The following is a 20,323-nucleotide window of genomic DNA, read 5'->3' on the forward strand; positions in this document are numbered from 1 at the left end:
TACAAAAGGGACCTGCTAACTTTTGTATACTCCAAGGGAAACGGGCAAGGAAGTTTTCTTTTTTTCTGGGATTTGAAGGAGCTGGCAGAGGTCCCACATCTGTTCTGAGACTGGACTGTGACTTTTGATAAGCACCTGGCATTTCCTTCTTTAAAGAGGACTAGGCAATTTTTATGGTCATAGTTCGAGGAGGAGCATGGTGAGATTTTCACAGCATCTCAAATAAATGGCCCTTTCTCAGTTTCTTGAGTAACTGTTTCTGAGGCATAGATGTGGGTAGAATGTGATAAACTTTTCTGGGGAGCTTACTCAACAAAGGAGAAGGTATACAAAGTAAGGAAAAGTATGAGTATAAGGGGATCATCATTACAACTTCACACAAACCCAATGATAGTTCTGACCTACTGTTCCATTAAAATACTTCAAGAGATGTTTCCAGGCACCATGTGACAACACATGAATAACAACAACAATAATAATTGTGGAGTATATCAAATGCCAAAAAAGTGTCTAAATATGAGCCCCCCTTTACCTTGAGGCCAAGTCAATTGGCTGTCCTGCCCCACCCCCTCTATTAGCCCTGGGTGTCTCTTTATTTGCCGGGATTTTCAAAGTACTGTGTTACCTGGTTCATGTTGTTATTAGGGCTGCTGGGTGAAGGAGTAGGAGAGAAATTCTGGGGGTCCTGGTCACTGTAGTGACCCATGTAGCCAGCCAGCAGCCCATTCCTGAGCTGACGGCATAGGGGAACAGCGGAGAAGAGGCGCAGCGGCACCTCTTCCTAAGCCATTTCGCCTACGCTGTTGAAGGAAAAAAAGCCGTTTCACAGCTTTTTTCCCTTTAAGTGGGTTTTTTTGCCCCATAGGGAACAGCGAGGCTGCGCCTGCTAAAAAGCAGGCGCAGCACCGTGGGCGCCAGCATACCGGGCCAAAATGGGTTAGGGAGCCGCCTAACCGGCGGCTCTCCCCCGCCCTGCCCCCGGAACGCCCCCCTGCGCCAGCGCGGCCTCTCTATGCCGTTGCTGGCGCCACAGAGAGGCCGCGCCGGTGGAAGAGCAAGGTGCGGTCCCATGGCACTAGGCTGCTGGCGGGACTGGCCTCACTGCCAGTGTAAGTATGCATAATCGCATGATTACACACACTTACACTGGCGGCGGGGTCACGCCGCCTCCTATTTAGTTTGGCCACATTCTCAGGAATGGGCTGTAAGTGATGTAATTTGCTTTTGCATGATGTTTGGGTTGTGTCTGGGTAGGGCCTAGAGGAAATTGAGGGCTAGAGGGAAATAGCTGTCTGCAGCCCTAGCGTACCATAGACATGTACACACTTCAGAACTGTACCCAATATCTCTGGTCCATCACCATGCACTGTAAGCCAAGTCTGGTAACACCATATAAAGCCCCCTCTTTTCACTTGAAGCCCATTCCTTGCCCTCTGTTTCTGAGGTGAGGCCATGCCAGCCCATCATCAGATCGTCAACCCATCTCTGCTGCACCTGTACACATTATCATCAGTCTCAGTAAGTGTTGTATTTGGGACTGAAGATCTCTGCCATATGTCTGTGTTCTATCTCAAGCTTGTCAAAATGTCTTCATTCTGTGTTTTTGTAATAAAAAGTATGACTGGAGAAGTTTAAAATCAGTTTGCTGTAAGGTGCAGCAAAACCTTTCTGAAGAGGGAGTTTAATTTTTGAATCCTGGTCAATATCTGGCATTCATCCTTGTTTATGAACCATTAGTATTCAGGAATATTGTCGAAGGCTTTCACGGTCAGAGTTCATTGGTTCTTGTGGGTTATCCGGGCTGTGTAACCGTGGTCTTGGTATTTTCTTTCCTGACGTTTCGCCAGCAGCTGTGGCAAGCATCTTCAGAGGAGTAACACTCTTCCTACACACTTGACACTGAGAGACACTGTCCTTCAGTGTTACTCCTCTGAAGATGCCTGCCACAGCTGCTGGCGAAACGTCAGGAAAGAAAATACCAAGACCACGGTTACACAGCCCGGATAACCCACAAGAACCAGTATTCAGGAAGACCAGTAGCAGAAGGTGAATGAAGAAAGGATTAGGAAAGAGTGAACAAGAGAACTAGGAAACAGCAGTGAAGCCTTTCCAGGGAAAACTTTGGTAATCTAGTAATTATTGGGTTAGAGAGGAAGAGGAAAGAGACAAATTGCTAGGAAAAGCCAGGTGTACTTAATTCCTTTATATATGTGAAATAGAATTAAATTAGTATTTTCAGTGTTGACAGAATATAGAATGTTGGTTAAAACAAATGATAAAATACACATAATTGAACAGCCTTTTTGTTTTTAAAGTGGTCCATGTGATGCTGCTTAAAGACTATAGAAATGTAACAGTTTTCTCTATCCAGGTGACAGTTCAGAAGATACTGTTTTAGTACTGAATGGGTGACGGACAACCTTTTCTTATTCACAGTTCTTTGTTTCAGACCACCAGTTAGTAGGGCTTTGCCTCAGCCTGAAAAACTTCAGACAAATAATGTTGGTAAAAAAAAGAGACCCATAGAGGTAAGGAAAACTGTGTTGTTCTTTTTAACACCTGCCTTTAAACTTTAGCAGACAACATAGAGATATAAAACAGTGTTTGAAGAACTTCTTGGATGTCAGCAGGGAAATGAAGAGATATCGTTATATATGTGCTGTTCTGTCAATCTTTCAAAAAGATGCAGAGTGAACATTCCAACAACCAAACAGTATGTTGGTATGAATGGGCAATGCGGGGGGGGGGGGGGGAGGATTTAGGTGTGGACTCCCCTACATGTAGAATTATTGGGGGTCAGGTCCCCTGCTTCCCCCAGATACATAAAAATACAGTAAGTTAGAGGAATATTTTGTTGTCTGTGGGCATTATTAAAATAAAGAAGCACAATCCTATGCAGAGTTACACCCTTCTAAAAATCAGTTGAATGCAGGAGGACGCAGTGCTTAGGATTGCACTGTTAGTCAAACGAGAAAGCTTTAAAGCGCAGGTGATTGTTAATCTGTTTTCTTAGGATCTAATGCTGGAGCTTGTGTTTGGATACCGAGGCAGAGACTGCAGGAACAATGTACACTATATGAATGATGGTGCTGATATAATTTACCACACTGCATCTGTTGGGATCCTGTACAATGTGGCAACAGGTAGGAATCGTACACACCTTTAAAAAAAATTGCCATCTAAATAATTCCTGCCCTGTATTTGTTTAGCATTTTGGGGTTTTCCCCCTCTGTTTTCCTTTCACACATGTGCTATTGTTCTTCAAATAATGAACCCTATTTTTCCCTTTAGGCTCTCAGTCTTTTTACCAAGAGCATACTGATGATATTTTGTGCCTCACTATAAATCAGCATCCCAAGTTTACCAACCTTGTGGCTACTGGCCAAGTAGGTATGTTTGTATTTTGTTTAAAAAACAATATATAGATATAAACACGAACAGTCATGTGAATTCATGGATATATGAACGCATTTGCTTATGCTGCTTCTGTTTGTATAAATGTTACTCAGTTACCTGTGCCATCTACATTTTTTCTTGAAGGATCACTGGAAAACACTTTTAAAATTATTGATGCTTTCAAAAAGCCAACACTATTATTTTCAGCATATCGTTTATCAAAATAATTTTTAATGCTGAGTCCCATTTAAACATACTTTTCCTTTTAGACTTTTTTATGCTTAGAGCATTGTAAACCATAATCCAAAATAAATTCAGAATTGCCTAGTGCCATTCTAATTAGAGAAAAGACCATTATTTTGGCATACAGTAAGGCCTCATTGCAGGAATCCCTATGAATTCAAATCAGTTTTGTACAGATTACACATTGCACCTGCACATACGCACAAACACACACACACATGCTCTGTGAGTGAGGGACAGAGAGGTACAATGTACACAGTAGGTTGTGCCTTCCAGTAGAAGTTAAGACAGACAGCAAAGCTATCCCAGTGTGAGCTGTCTCACCCCAAAATAGCTGGACATCTTATCTTTTTGCTAAGTGATGAAGATTTTATCACACTTTAACTACCAAAGTGTGGTAAAACATGATAAAATGGTTGCCCATGTCTTCCAAGTACCTCGAGGATTTCTTTTTTCTAAACAGATTAGCATTCTCTTAAGTGGAGGAAAATAAGAAGGAAAAAACAATCCAACATTCAGTGACCAGAACAAATCTCACAAAGTGGATAACTACAACTTCAGAAGCACCAATGATGAGTCTCTATGCAATTAACACTATTTATTAGCAGTCAAGTTGTTAAGACACGTTTCATTCTCAAGGTTTTCCACAGTGGTTTACAAATCTAAGCAACCTTGAATTAAAAGAACTGCTGTGAATCCAGATTATTATGGCAGCAGTCATCTTCTTGCTGTCCAGCAGGTTTTTTCAACTTTGCAGTATCTTTTCATGTTGAATTCATCCATTATCAGAGTGCTGTGTTTCCTCACTCACATTGACTAAATTATGCAGGGCCCAAAGCAATCGTGATTTTTGGGTTAGAAAACATTTGTGTGATTTATTCTTTAATATGCCAAATCCATTCTAGGACACAAACCATTTAGCCTTCCTGTTATGGAATACCCTAACATACAAATATTAAAAGTCTACCTTTGATTTAAATAGCAGGGTTTAAGGGATGTATGTGCCTTGATCCAGAAATCTTTTTCAGGTGTAATAATGTAAATATATGCATGGAATTTCCCTGTATGTAACACAGTGGTTTTCTCACCCAGTGGAAGGCAGTTATCAAATCAATGCATCAGATCTCCATGTACAAGTAGGAATGTAAACAGAATGCTTGATCTGAGCAGTGAATTCACTATCACCTGAAAGTTGTTGCCACTGTTGTTACTGGATCAGATGTGCCTCTGGATATATGGCAGACAGTAGTTGGGTTTATTGAACCTCTGTCAATTATTCTTAGCTGTAGAAACAGTATTTAGCCAACTTCAGGCAAGTAGCCTCTGGAAGGCACTTAGAATTCCATGTAAAGAATCCTATGTAATTCAGGTTCGTGCAATCACTAACCAACATATTTTGTTTATCCTGTCCTTGGAAACAACACTGAAATAGCTAACTACATGCAGAAGTTATTTTCAGTTTAACTATAGCTGCTGAATAATTGATGTTGCAAGACAACAATTCTGAAATCAAAACCTGTACTGTATGACACATATACTTTAGTTATTTTCTTCATTCTGGTTGTAATTATTTTTCTGCTGCTTTTCCATTACAGGAGACTCAGCAGATATGTCAGGTAAGGGAAACTAAATTCTAACATCTTCAGGTATAACTAGGCTATTTTAGAATTTATCTACAGTGTTGTAGATAGGTAATTGAATTTATTTCCCTAATATTAGAACACAACAGTATTAATTCCTTAGCACAAAACACAATCAAAATACATGTATACAAGATTTACCTTTACTGAAGTCAGATCCTTAATTTAATATATATTAATTTTATTTCAGCATTTTCCCCTTTTGTTTTGACAAATGATAAACCACTTGTAACACATATGTTGCTATGTACGTGTTAATCCAGTTTTTGGGAAATTACTGGCGCTGACAACAAATGTTTATTTTATAAATTATTTTTGTTTTAATTGTAGTTGATTACTGAAAAGGCCTGGGTGACTGAGTTAATAAAAATCATCTTTCATGTTTACGGCATTGCTGTCATGCAGTTTTTACCGGTCATCCAAGATAATTTGTAATGTCATCAAATTTATTTTGTCTAATTTCATTTTGTTTCTTTAGAGAGCCACAGAGTCATGATCCTGTACATTTGTAACCATCTTGCATGAATAGTTGTCCTGTGTAAGGCAGTCATGTAGTTGTCTGTCCATAAAAAGAATAATATGTATGCTTGCATACGTAGAACAATTGTATTTCTTATCCATGTGATTACTATGACTTCTCGTGCTACTGACCGAGTAGTGTAGCCCTCATAAAATAGAAATTGTAGCATAACAAATGTTTCAGGGAAGTATCTATCTCTCATGATGTTTCTTTGTCCTGGGGACATTCTAGCGGTAAGTGAAAAAGGCTAGCCTTGAGGAGTCAGCAGTCATGGTGGTCTTTTTTTTATCATGGTCACAATCCACACAGAATAAATCATTCTTAAAACCATTGATATCATTAAGTATAGCTATAGAGGTATTACTGCAAATTACTACATAGATTACTTGCTGGGATACCTGGTATTCAAGCATGGCACTGTAATCAAATGAATAGTGAATGGAGCTCCTACCAGTGTAGAATATTCAAAATCACAGCCTTAGATTATGTTCAGGATGTAATAAATGTATTATGTTTCATAAATGCTACTGTTCATGAAGACCCAGATCAGGAGGATGTTGAAACCTTTGTAAAAAATGAAATTAAAGTCAAATCTTGCCAACTTAATTTTTGCAAAGGAATGGCTTCAACTACTGAAAGCTCCCCTTCCATGCATTCCCTATTCCCTTGTTATTAAAGAAATGTATATGTGGCGAGGAAGTATTATATGCATATACATAAATGTAATGATATAATATTTAGCACTGTCTTTGGGGTCTATGAGAAATAGGAGTGACCTTAAGAAAAAGTGCTCATGGGGGATCTTTCCTAGACTGTGGCTACACTTGTCAGACTGAAATAAATAGCAAGCTTTTATAGTGAATAATGACCTCCTTGGTGATATTGCCTTTGGAAGACAAGATTAAACTTTGACCTCAAATAGTGTTTAAAATCTTATATGCTTTCACTAATAAAATAAATCATTGCTGTTCTTATATTTATTCAGCTACTGCACCTTGTATTCATGTTTGGGATGCAATGAACAAGCAGACACTGTCTGTACTGCGATGCTACCATTCAAAAGGAGTTTGTTCAGTCAGCTTTAGTGCCACTGGCAAGCTTCTTCTATCTGTAGGGCTGGATCCAGAACATACTATTACCATTTGGAAGTGGCAGGAAGGTAGGAAAATATTTTGTTTGTATGAAATGCAAGTATATTCCTCATGAATCATTGACATATTTCCCCAAAACATTTATCATGTCACTTCAAACTGGTCACCTCTTCCAGAAGCGGGATCTGCAATACACATGCAAAGATCCCTTTCCCAATCTACATAAATGTTCATTTGTACCTTCAGGGGTTGGTTTACTTCCACTGAATTATAGGGACTCCAGCACATGCCAGAGGGATGTGTGTGTGTGAGAGAGTTCTTTTTAAGAGCTATTTCACGTACTTCACGTATTTAAACTTGCATTTCCTCCCTGGTGCACACAAAATGTGTACTCTGGTATCTTACTGCATATAGTTGTTTATCTTTCCATGGGCTAAATATGTGGAGATGATATGTTACCCTGTATAAGCTGTAGATTTAGCTACAGACAGTGAACTTAATTCAGTGGAATGGTTTGAAGTGATCTTCTTCACAGCAATGGAGACATCCAGTTTTTAAAGCAGGCACCAACATCTGCTAACTCATTCTTTGGGACAGATCAGCTTAATCACTTAATGAAGAGCATGGAGGGCAGATTACTGTTGCTATGTCTGCTTACGTGGCAGCATAATGTTTGGGCTAATGGAAAGTCATACATCTCAGTTACAGTACTGTGTGCAATTTCTGAAGCTCCAAGCTTCTGAGGTCATAGAATTTCTATGGCAAATATCCATAAGTAACCACTTAACATACAAGTAGAGACTTCATATATAGGAACTGGTACGGCTGAGTGGCAAAGGATCTCAAGAAGTTCCTGGTTTGAACCTTGTCTCTGCCACAAACTTCCTAGTTGGCCGTAGGCAAGCCACCAGCATCTGCTCTGTGGGGATAAAAATGCTGATGTATTTTATAGCATTCTTGCAAGTTTTACAGCATAATAATGTCAACCACTTTGAATTTTCTAAAGCCATATATAAAAGCAAAATATTAGCAGCAGCAGTAGTTGTTTTTTTTTAAGCAGCTAACAGGAATGCCTAAGTCAGGGTTGTCAAACATAAGGTCCGTGGGCCGGATCCAGCCCCTTGAGAGTTCTTATCCGGCCCACGAGCCAGCCAAGGCAGCCACCCCCCACAATCTTGATCTGGGCTGGCGAGGCATGGCCTGGCCCGACCAAGTGACACTGATGTCATATCTGGCCCTCATAACAATTGAGTTTGACACCCCTGGCCTAAATGGAAGAAAACTGGTATAACTGTAGAGAGCAGTGATAGTACAACTACCACTTCCCAGTCTTGAAACTTCAGAAGATTACATCAAGTACAATTCCTTGACGCTACCTATTAGTAGGATTATGCAAATGTAACTTTACATGCTGATTTTTTTCTTTCCACTAGGTGCCAAAATTGCCAGTAGACCTGGTCATAATCAGCGTATTTTCGTAGCAGAATTCAGGCCTGACTCAGATACACAGTTTGTTTCAGTAGGAGTAAAACATGTGAGGTTCTGGACGCTTGCTGGAAGAGCACTTCTCAGTAAAAAAGGACAGACAAGTTCAATAGAAGATGCACGAATGCAGACCATGCTGTCCGTTGCGTTTGGAGCTGTATGTAACATTTAGCAGATTATTTTTAAAATGCACATATTTGATAAATGTCTTCCTGTTCTTCTGCCATAGTAGATAAGCAGCAAAAACATAGTTCAGATGACCTAATCATTTACTTGATTCTTGAAGATAATTCACAGTGGGTAGCCGTGTTAGCCTGCAGTAGTAGAAAAGAACAAGAGTCCAGTAGCACCTTAAAGACTAACAAAAATATTTTCTGGCAGGGTATGAGCTTTCGTGAGCCACAGCTCACTTCTTCAGCTCACCTGATTCTTGAAGGCTGCTGAAAAGAATATATAAAATGCTATTTCTTTTTAAAACAGATAGTATAAAGCAGGACACTTTGGATGTATAGAATACTAACTTGTTTATATTTTGCTAATTAAACATTGAGATGATTGTGGAATATTGTAGTGGTGCTTCAGACTTCTCTGATTGAGGCTACTTCTGTAGAGCTTAGAATAATGTGATCCTTTGGTCCCTTAGCAGTTATTTTTCAAATTAAGTCTGGAAGATGCACAAAGGTGTTGTTGTATTTATCAGTGCATTAGTTGTCATTTATATTTGTATTTATCGACTCATTGTGAAACTGTTAGAACCACAAAGAGAATCATTCTTCTGTGGTATTTCCAGTGGGGTGATATGAGAATAATTACACCTGAATAGCAAAACCAAAGTGTGGGTTAGCGTAGTAGGCATGGAGTGACTGCAGAGTAACTTTGTAAGTAGCCATCATACTGTGTATAGAAATCAGATTCTGTTCATTCAGGAGGCAGAAGCTAGTGGGTGGCTCTTCTTTTGGATGGGTCCCTTCCTTCTTGGGATGTTCTCACCGTTTGCATGGCAGTTTGGGGATTATAAAGCCAAAGAGGAAATGTGAGGCTACCAGCTTCATAAAACAAAAGAAAACCACAGTCTGGCGCACAGGGAGAATTTATTGATACAAATACTGTACTCAATGTGTTCGGACAAAATAACTTCCTTGGTAATGAGGACTCAGTAATGCAGAGTAAAATAATTGTGAAAACAATAATACCATTCATTGAAACTTGTAAATAACATTTTAAACTCAGTGACAAAACGGAAAATATGAGGGTTTAACATTATGCAACACATACCTGCCTAGTAACATTATAACTGAATCCTTTTCTGATAACAAAAAACTAGATATTTGTTAGTCATGTATGCTTGCCCAAATATTCATCCATATGATACTAAAACAGCTGTGGGCTGGCTACCTCACATGTAGTGCTGCCTAGTCACAAAACCATATTGTGATTACAGATGTCTTGCAAATTCTCATGTTGTTGCTCCATCCTCTTCCTATCCTCACCAGTTCTACCCTCCTTTCTCTTGTTGATGTTAACTATAGTGAACTGTACTAAATACTTCTTAATAACCAAAGTAATGTGGAAATGTCCCCAGAAGGTCTATCTTTCCTTCTCTTCCAGCGTGCCTGGTCTGGTACTATGGTTGAATTCCCTTTTTGTACAATGGACAGATTAATTCTGTTACTGTTGTTTTAATAACTCCCTGATCATCCAACAGCTCTTAACAGAAAATTCTTCATATATCTTAATTTAGAAAGTGTCTGTTTCATGATGGCTGTGTCCACAACATGACACGTTGGCCAGATCCATATTCTTTGCCCATGGATCGGTGGAGAGTTTATATTGTCTTTCAAAAAAGCAGAGCTATTGTACCTTCCTGCTGCATTTACCCCCACCCCTTGTACACACCCGCTGTCTTTAGAAGTCATCTTTCTTTCCTCTGCATATACAGTGATCTTATGAATTACTACAGTTGAATACTCTTCCATAAGAATCCCTAATCAGCTAAGCTCTCAGCTGAGGTCCAAATGTGAATTTTTTTAAAACTATGTTAGAAACTCTCTACACTAAAAATATTTATTCCTATTTGAAATAATATAATAAGTATATTATCTTTCCCTCCCCCCCCTTTTTCAGAATAACTTGACATTTACAGGTACCATCAGTGGAGATGTGTGTGTTTGGAAAGAACATATATTGAATCGAATTGTGGCCAAAGCTCATAATGGGCCTGTGTTTGCAATGTACACAACACTGCGAGATGGCTTAATTGTCACCGGAGGCAAGGAAAGGCCGTGAGTTCTGGCTGTATAAATATTATTGTAGTAAATTATGTTAAAGTATTTCTGCTTTCAAATATTTACAGTTAGTTATATTTTATGTATGTATATTGGCAGCCAAAGCCTGTTTATCCACATTAGCTTCTAATGCCACAGCTGCCATGGGATGCTAAATCTGGTTACATGGCAGAAAAATTCTCTACCTAGCTCTGTGGTATAAGTAAAGCAGCAAACTGGGTTGCATAGCTTTTAGTGGTCCTTTCCAAGATGCATGCTTGTGGAATAACTAGTGGCTCCACATCTTTTAGTGCAACATGATTTGATTCAAGTTGGACTCTTCTTCAGCAGTCACACCAACAAGCCATTCCAAAACAGTAATTAGTTCAGAATGACTGTCTTTCAGAAATAATCTTGGAAAATGTTCTGATTTTCTTAATGCAACCAAATACCTTACAGAGCAAAGAGTACCCTCAGTCATGGTCTTTCACATAGGAAACCGTGGACTGGATTACACAATCTGTTTGCACCAAGATCAGAGATCTTTCCCACATTCTCTTGCCCCAGCAGCTCCTCAGGTCCCTGCGAAAATTGATTCCCCCGGGGTCATGGAGCTCACACTGGCTATTAGCGATATGACTTGAGTGCATTCAGGAGGGGGAAAGAAGTGAAATTATCCTCCCCTTCTGCAAGTGCCAGCTTCTCTGACTCAAGAAGCAAGAGGGAGATTTCACCCCCTTTTCCCCTGTCACGACAGCCTCCGGCTCACATGGCTATTAGCCCACATGGGTGCCCACAATCTTGGAAAGGGCAGCTGCAGGGAGGAGAATGCAGGTAGGATCCGCAAGCCTCAGCACCTTCTGCCAACAGTTTGTGAGATCCAGTTCTGTGTTCTTAAAGATACTTACAATGTTCTTAAAGATACTTTAGATACTTACAATGTAAGTATCTAAAGTCAAGGAAATGAAAAATCGAACAACCCTGTTCTCAGTATTGGTCTATTGTGGTGCGGCATGAAATAGTTAAAATTATGAAATAGCCATGTTTGGATGACACCTTTAACAACTGTGACTAATGTGAAAATGTAAAACTACCCATAGGGATTCACCACTGAGCAAAAATCCATGCACGTAATATATTGTGGACAGCAAAACCAGGTCACTATAGTATATTTTCAAACTGCAGTTTTGAGTACTCATTTGTGGAGCTTAATTGTGATAGCCAGTTAATTAACGATTTATGGGATTTGTAGGTTCATCTTTGATTACCAGAGACAATTTTACCTAATAACCAGTCAGTAATGTTTTATATTTTCATTAGATCCAAAGAAGGAGGGGCTGTAAAACTATGGGATCAGGACCTGAGACGATGTCGTGCCTTCAGATTAGAGACAGGACAGATAACTGATTGTGTTCGCTCTGTATGCAGAGGCAAAGTAAGTCTTGGTCATTTTAATTAACTCATTTTAGGGTTATTGTGTCACAGCCAGATACACAGATTCATGCTGCCCCCCCCCCTTACTGAATAGCTCGATCATTTCTTTTAAAAGGATTGAGTGCCTGATCATTCTTATTGGTTTAGTATTTTGGGGTTATGTTGTCACTAACCTGCTCCTTCTGCACATGGATATCCACAATGCATATCAATTAGTCTTTAAAGGAAGAGTGTAGAACGTACAGCACAAGGGCCTCATAAAGCTTGCCGACACATGTGGTGTGTGACACACAACTCCCATACCAGTTTGATGGCTCAAGAGGCATTGTTGGGCTCCATGTCCTTCATTGACTGCAGCTCTGAGCAGGGGTCAGCTCAACAATGTCAGGGCAAATGGATGCTGATGATGTTCTGTCACAAGAGATTAAAGGGACTAGGTTTCATGACTAAGGAAGAACCAATTGTTTGCAAGGATTTTAGGAATGAGTGCTCCACTGCTCTTTCATCTTGGCAGGTGGTGGTGGTGGGGGGCTTGGGAGGAACAACTTAAATGGTAGACTAGACAGTATGGGAAGAGCTAGTCCTGCATGTACCCAAGCCTCAAGCTGATTAGAGCCTTATGCCTGCAAACAGACAGGTAGCCAGTGGAGATCACTTAGCAAAGGGGTGCTAGGATCCCCTGACAATCATCAAGCTGCCATATTTTGGACGCATTGAAGTTTCCAGAAAGTTTTCAATGGCATCCCCATGTTGAATGTATTACTATAATCTAACCTGGAAGTCATCAGAGCATGGATCACTATGGTCAGACCACACTTTTTGAGGAATGGCCATAGCTGCTGTGGTGATGGGCGATGGAATCGAGCCTCCAATCATAGGCCAGGATTCAGCAGCATCCCCACGCTATGAATCTTATCCTCCAGGGGGAGGGCACCCCTTCTGAGACAAGATGACTCCTCAGTCTTCAAGCAGCTGTGTCATTGACCAAGAGGACCTCAATCTGGATAAGCTTCAGTTTACCCAAGGAGGTCGGACCAGAACCAACGGGTTGAAATTAAATCAAAAGAGTTTCCGTCTAGACATTAAGAAGAATTTTCTAATAGTTAGAGTGGTTCCTCAGTGGAACAGGCTTCCTCGGGAGGTGGTAAGCGCTCCTTCCCTGGAGGTTTTTAAGAAATTAGATGGCCATCTGTCAGCAATGCTGATTCTGTGACCTTAGGCAGATGATGAGAGGGAGGGCATCTTGGCCATCTTCTGGTCACTGGGGAGGGGGGAGGTAGTTGTGAATTTCCTGCATTGTGCAGGGGGTTGGACTTGATGGCCCTGGTGGTCCCTTCCAACTCTATGATTCTATGATTCTACTGGCTCTCATCCTGGCACCTATTACCAGGCACCGGTTCAGGACCTCCACTGACTCATGCAAGTCAGCTGATAGGGAGAAAAAGTGCTGGATGTCATCTGCATATTGGTTGCACCCTACTCCAAACCCCTGAGTGGTCTCTCCTAGTGGTTTCATGTAGAAGTCAAATAGCATAGGGAGCAAGATGGATCTTTTCAGGACCCCAGAGCATAAATGTCACAGGACTGAGCAGCAGTCCCAGCACCACTGTCTGGAACTGGCCAGCCACAGAAGAGTGGAATTACTGAAGCAAACTGCCCCCCCCCCACTCCCAGTCCTGCCAGCCCTCTAGCAGGGTACTGTGGTCGATGGCACTGAACGCTGCCAAGAGATTTACTCACCCTGTCACTCTCCTGGAGGTCAGGGCAACAAAGACTGCTTCTGTACCAAATCCAGGCCTGAATCTGGACTGAAATGCTACCAAAAGATAACTTGGTGGGAAACAGGCTGACCTACTTGGATATATCAATTTATTATTTGTTTTTATAGCCCCATTTGGTGCAGTTAATGCTTATTTTCTTCAAAGGGATTGTTGATATCATACTTTTAGGGGGTAGCCATGTTGGTCTGCAGTAGAACAGTTACATCCGAGTCCAGCAGCACTTAAGAGACCAACAATATTTTCAGGGTATGAGCTTTCAAAACTCCATGTCTGATGAAGGGATTCTATTTCCTGAATACTTTGAGCAATATTAAGATACCACAACGAGGGTCAAATGAAAACTAAAACTAAATAATGATGTCCATTAACTCACCGTTGTTTCAGGGAAAAATTCTTGTTGGGACAAGGAATGCTGAAATAATAGAAGTTGGAGAGAAAAACGCAGCATGTAACATTCTAATTAATGGTCATATGGATGGGCCTATCTGGGGCCTGGCAACACATCCTTCTCGTGATGTTTTCCTGTCTGCTGCAGAGGATGGGACAGTTAGACTCTGGGATATTGCTGATAAAGTAGGTGTGAAATGGTATTAAGTTATAATAATTTATTACATTATAAATTAAAGAGATCAGTTGAGAAAATGTTTAAATAGCTAAAAATAAGTCAAGATACGACCTTGATTTGCTCTCTTGAATGTACATAAATAAAAACATTTCATCTGTGTTTCCCCCTTCTTTCTTTCTTTTTTTTTTTTAAACCTTCTCACAGAAGATGATGAACAAAGTCAGCTTGGGCCATGCAGCACGTACTGTGTCATATAGCCCGGAAGGAGACATGGTGGCTATTGGCATGAACAATGGAGAATTTATTATCTTGTTAGTGAATTCTCTGAAAATATGGGGGAAGAAAAGGGACAGAAGATCAGCTATTCAAGACATCAGGTGAGGAATCCCGTTTCCCTGCTCTGATCCTAGATTCCCAAAGAAAGGTAACTTGCATGTGGAACTTTGCTAGAAATTAATTATATGCAAGCATAATGGTGCTGTATATGCACATCCCTCAACAGTAGTCAGTTGTGACACTATCAAAAATCTCTGCTTGAGGAGACAGGGCCACTGTTTGGAAGGTGCATATGCAAGCCAGAAAGAGAAAAATGACCCTTGAAGTGATATAGAGCAAATTGGGAGAACTGTAACCATAAGAGATATCAGTATGTAAATATTTGCACCAACAGGAGCAGGGAAAGCACTATTATAAGAAGCCCCAAGCAGCCTGAACGATCCAGACCAGCCTATGAGCTTGTCATAGTTTGGAAGCTAAACAGCGTTGGCCATGGTTAGTACTTGGATGGTAAACCGCCAAGGAAGACCAGAGTTGCTACGCAGAGGCAGGCAATGGCAAACCACCTCTGTTCGTTTCTTGCCCTAAAAACCCTATGGGAGTCACCATAAATTGACTGTGACTTGATGGCACTTAAATTACTGTTAAGGCACCCCACGTCAAACCTAGTCTTTCAAGATAATAAACTACTGATTGTCTTGGTGGAAATTTTTCTCATACAGTATAAAATTAGGAAGACAGATAAAGGAAATAGAAGAAAACAAGATAGGGGGAGTCATATAGTATGCAGAGGGAACTGTGCATCTCTGGACACAATAAAATACCTAAAATGAAACCGGACCATTAAAAGGTCTCAAAATCACAATGGAAAATATTTGAGTTGGAGATGTTTATACAGATAAGGATAAAAAATATTGGTTTTTTAACAGTCTTGGCATATACTGTAAAAAGTTTTAATACTACTAATTCATGTAAAATAATTATAGGTACATAAAAAGAAAAAAATGATAATCTGATATTTTACGTATTTGTTTGTGAGCAGAAAACATTAATTTGAAGATGTTTATGTACTTAGGTTCAGCCCAGATTCTCATTACTTAGCAGTGGGTTCCAGTGAAAATGCAGTGGATTTTTATGACCTGACATTGGGACCTAGTCTTAACCGAGCCAGCTACTGCAAAGATATCCCTAGCTTTGTAATTCAAATGGACTTCTCTGCAGACAGCTGTTACCTTCAGGTAAATGTAGTCGCCCTATAGGTTTACTTTTGTACAGATTTTGGTTCCAAGAGTTAAAAACATGTCTTTATTTTATCTATTATATAGCCGAAACTCTAGAACTCCCTCCCCAGGGAGATTTGCCTGTCTCCCTTGACCACTGTCCTCTACCCACAGCGGAAGCCTTGTTTTGTTTGGTGTACCCCAATAACTGTTATTGACCCTCCTCCCTGGTTGTGTGTTTATATGTTCTATTGCATTTAAATATTTTATTTCCTTTAAATGCTGTTATAATGTCTCAGATGGTTTAATGTTTTGGTGTTTGCCACTTTTGCAACCCTGTTTGGGTGGAAAGGTGGCATAGACATATTCTAAATAAATAAATACTTGATGTAATGGTGGTCTCCACAAGAGTACCTAGGAGAAAGGAATGTATGCCAACTGGCACCTTCATGTTTGGCTGTCTGCGTGGTCACCATGATTTGTGGACTTTTTCAAACCACTGCTATCTTGTCAAATAGCCAGCCAATGCATAGACTGGTTCATAGACTGGAAGCCATCTTTATACCTGAACCAAATCAGTGGTTTTATACTTTGTGTTATGTTTCTGCATTGTTTGTAATGGGGTTTGAATTATGTATGAAAGTGCATGAGTTTTCTATTTTCTGAATACTTTGAGCAATATTAAGGTACCACAACAAGGGTCAAATGAATACTAAAACTAAATAATAGGGCAATTGTTGGAATAGACTAGATCACGACTAGGTAAATACACAGATTTATTGCTGGTATCGACAGTAAGGCTAGTATGTATGTTTTGGTACTTTCCTGGATCCTGGTTCTTAGCAGATGTTCTATTAAAATGTAGAACATTACAGATATCGGGTTGGACCCAACCAGCTTTTCTGCTGATGAAAAAGACACGGTCTTAGGATCATGGATCCTGAATGAACAAAAACACATGTGGGATGGAGGCTGGTATAAGGATGAGAACTGAAAGAGATTAAACGGAAAAAAATCTGGGTCAAATCATCTTCTTGTAATGAACATTATGGGAAGGGTGTAGCTCAGTGGTAGTCCCAAATTCAGTTCCTGGCATCTCCAATTGAAAGGATCAGGTTGGAGGTGAATGTGAAAGTTCTCTGCCTGAGATGCTGGAGAGGCACCACCAGCCAAATCATTTTTGGCCTTGCTAGACCAGTAGTCTAATTCAGAATAAGGCAGCTTCATGTATTCAAGCTATTTATTTATTCTTAAAGGTCTCTACTGGGTCTTACAAAAGGCAGATTTATGAAGTGCCTTCAGGAAAACAGCTCCTGGATCAAGCAGTGATCGATAGAATAACATGGGCCACTTGGACCAGGTAAATCCATTCTTGCTTAGAGTTGTAAAAATATGACATGCCATCTCCCAACTGAAAGAGAACTGCATAATTCTTATTGTTCCCACTTTCAGTTTCTTCATTCTTTGTGACATAAAGAACTTCCACAAGTAAAGGAAAAAGCAGTTTGAGTTCCCACAAGCATAGCTTACACTAACAGTGCAGTGCTTTGTTATTGGAATGCGAAGGGTTGAGAGAGAATGGTACTCATTTCTATAGCAGGGGAAAGAGCAGGTGGATAGTATGTGTGTGATTATATATGTATAATGGAAATAAATAAGCAAGATGGTGTCTCTTTTGTTATACACTCTAGGGTAAACAAACTTTTATGTTGCATTGTTTATGTTTAATGGAGTCCTAACACTATTCACAAGCTATGGCAACTAAATAATGTGTTTGTGTCAAAAACGTACATTTATCGTCTGGATCGAGACTTATTTTTCAAACAGCTTCTCTTCCTACCTTTGGTTTCAGTGTTCTAGGAGATGAAGTTGTTGGGATTTGGTCCAGGCATGCTGAGAAAGCCGATGTAAATTGTGCCTGCGTTTCTCACTCGGGAATCAGCCTTGTAACAGGCGACGACTTTGGCATGGTCAAGTTGTTTGACTTCCCTTGTCCGGAAAAATTTGTAAGAAACTTTTGCTTGAACATTATGCGCACTCTTTCACATTACTGTGATAGTAGAAAAGAGCAAGAGTCCAGTAGCACCTTAAAGACTAACAAAAATATTTTCTGGCAGGGTATGAGCATTCGTGAGCCACAGCTCACTTCTTCAGATACCTGTACACCTTAAAGATACAGTAGCACCTTAAAGACTAACAAAAATATTTTCTGGCAGGGTATGAGCTTTCGTGAGCCGCAGCTCACTTCTTCAGATACCATAAGAAGTGAGCTGTGGCTCACGAAAGCTCATACCCTGCCAGAAAATATTTTTGTTAGTCTTTAAGGTGCTATTGGACTCTTGCTCTTTTCTACTACTGCAGACAGACTAACATGGCTACCCACTGTGAATACACTACTGTGATATTTGAGTAGGAGACTGGCAGGATGCTTTCCTTTGCCACTTAAAAGTAGAGTAACCTGCTTGACCTCACATGTCCTGTTAGTAGACTGACTGTTTCCTGAACACTATTGCTTGAATATTCAACTTTAAACAATCTTGCCACTCACCTAGGGCACATTGAGGTGTCTCTGGCTTAGGGAATGCTTAGCTGTACTAGCCTTTCCTTCATTCCCACCGATTCACCCAACCGTGCTGTTTCCAGAGGAACACAGCATTAAGAGAGCCAAGGAAAGGATGGATGTGCAGTAGCACTGTATTGCTTTTTCTCCATTGGTCCCACTGCCGGCCCTAGACTTGAAGAGAGGAGCTGGGATACTGCTTGGTGGGAGGCAGTAAGAGAGAAACGTTTAATATTATTTACACATAAAAGAAGGAGATGACGCATTTCAAACAAGCAATGCTAACATGCAGCCTTTTTGTTTTGTTTTAAAGGCAAAACATAAAAGATTTATGGGTCACTCAGCCCATGTGACTAATATTCGCTTTACAAGTGGAGACAGATATGTTGTTAGTGCTGGTGGAGATGACTGCAGGTATGGAAATGTTTTCTGACTGTTGGGAAAAAAAGAACTCTAGAGACTGTAGTAATAATTGATTTCCACTGTTTCTAAAACAGGAATTAGATAACTTAAAGAACAGTATTAATTAAAATTAGCAAAAACAAGTGGAACTTCTTTAGTAACTACTGGAACTGTTTGAAGCGATCTTTTTGGAAGTAATACTGAGGATTTTTTTTCTTTTTAAAAATCCATGAACATGCAGTAACTTTTTATGTCTCCTTTTGCTTCTGTTTAAAAATGCAGCTTGTTTGTCTGGAAATGTGTACATATGCCTCATTGAAAGACTTGGAGACCTTCCAAAGAGGACATTGCATGAAATAAAGAGGCATGAATGCCCCATGGTTGCAATGAGACATTCTCCAGTGCCCTGCATGCTTCAAAGAAATGGTGCTGATAACGACAGACAGTCGTCTGCCTGAATGACTAGAGTCCATCGGAAGGATGGACAGCTGCAAATATATTGAGTCATGTATCAGATAGCTTACATCTATTTCCCACTCACTGCCAGATGCTGAAACACATGAATGAGAGGAAGAAGTGAGTTTTAGCTGGGTGTATATTAAGATATTGGATTTGTAATCAAGAGACATTCTTTCTGACCTAGTGCTGTACAATGTGTTTACTTTCAGCATGAATGTTTTCATTAGGTACTGGGGACTGATTCTCACAAAACTAGAAAACTCCTTATTTTATTACTGAAAAGAAAACCACCTTGCAGCTCTTAAACTATAGGTGTTTTTTTTTAAGTGAAATAGATAAAATAGAAAATATTTGATTGGTCCAGCAAACGTTTTGTCTAGTTCACCAAAAACAAGCAAACAAAATCCCAAGAATGAAATATGTTCCTAGGACCTGCAGAATTCTATTTTTTTAAGGCCTGGGTTGTTGTAATCATGTCTGGTGAATGCTAGTAGGCATACATGAACCGGTTCTTAGCGTTATTGTTTTGCATAAGCATTAAATTAGTTCTGTGAGCAGATTCTGATTTTGCTCACACTGTGAGTGCCTTGCCCACAACCTAAAAGTCAAACTCCAGTTTATGCCTTGTGAATAAAAATGTTCTCAGTGGAAGAGAAATGGCTGTTTGCTTGCCGAGCTGTGCTGGAAACACAGACCACAGGTTGATCATTTTTAGTATTCATTAGTTGATGAAGCTTTGGGTTGTCACCAGATGCAAAAACATAATTTCATAGCAATATAAATTGTTAAATTTATTATGACAGCATCAGTTGACAGGTTCACATGTATTTTGGAAATTCATTTTTTTTTATCTTATTCACTTGGTCATAAGCCCGCTTAAACATGCAGCCATCTACATCATGCGCCATGACCACTTGGCTTTGTACTGAAAAATCATGTAGATTACAATGCCAAATTCACCCAACAGAATGCTTTGAAAGAGTGGGA

At 40.0% G+C, this 20,323-nt stretch overlaps 1 protein-coding gene across 5 annotated transcripts in view; it reads left to right on the forward strand.

The window, feature by feature from the left end:
- EML5 (EMAP like 5) overlaps window positions 1–19,658 on the forward strand; it is a 121,443-nt gene extending 101,785 nt beyond the window's left edge. For 3 of the 5 annotated variants that reach the window (XM_056851056.1, XM_056851059.1, XM_056851060.1), the window contains 15 exons: window positions 2,450–2,528; window positions 3,014–3,143; window positions 3,292–3,390; window positions 5,235–5,255; window positions 6,785–6,958; window positions 8,324–8,532; window positions 10,500–10,657; window positions 11,960–12,074; window positions 14,239–14,427; window positions 14,624–14,796; window positions 15,771–15,933; window positions 17,172–17,275; window positions 17,768–17,921; window positions 18,789–18,889; window positions 19,160–19,658. In XM_056851056.1, the coding sequence (XP_056707034.1) occupies window positions 2,450–2,528; window positions 3,014–3,143; window positions 3,292–3,390; window positions 5,235–5,255; window positions 6,785–6,958; window positions 8,324–8,532; window positions 10,500–10,657; window positions 11,960–12,074; window positions 14,239–14,427; window positions 14,624–14,796; window positions 15,771–15,933; window positions 17,172–17,275; window positions 17,768–17,921; window positions 18,789–18,889; window positions 19,160–19,196 (1,906 nt within the window). In that variant the 3' untranslated portion in view covers window positions 19,197–19,658. The remainder of the gene's footprint in view (window positions 1–2,449; window positions 2,529–3,013; window positions 3,144–3,291; window positions 3,391–5,234; window positions 5,256–6,784; window positions 6,959–8,323; window positions 8,533–10,499; window positions 10,658–11,959; window positions 12,075–14,238; window positions 14,428–14,623; window positions 14,797–15,770; window positions 15,934–17,171; window positions 17,276–17,767; window positions 17,922–18,788; window positions 18,890–19,159) is intronic. The other 2 variants (XM_056851057.1, XM_056851058.1) reach the window with 2 other exon arrangements.
- Window positions 19,659–20,323: the final 665 nt, after the last annotated feature.

This window comes from Euleptes europaea, chromosome 6, assembly GCF_029931775.1.
Source record: "Euleptes europaea isolate rEulEur1 chromosome 6, rEulEur1.hap1, whole genome shotgun sequence".
In the NCBI taxonomy this organism is placed as follows: domain Eukaryota; kingdom Metazoa; phylum Chordata; class Lepidosauria; order Squamata; family Sphaerodactylidae; genus Euleptes; species Euleptes europaea.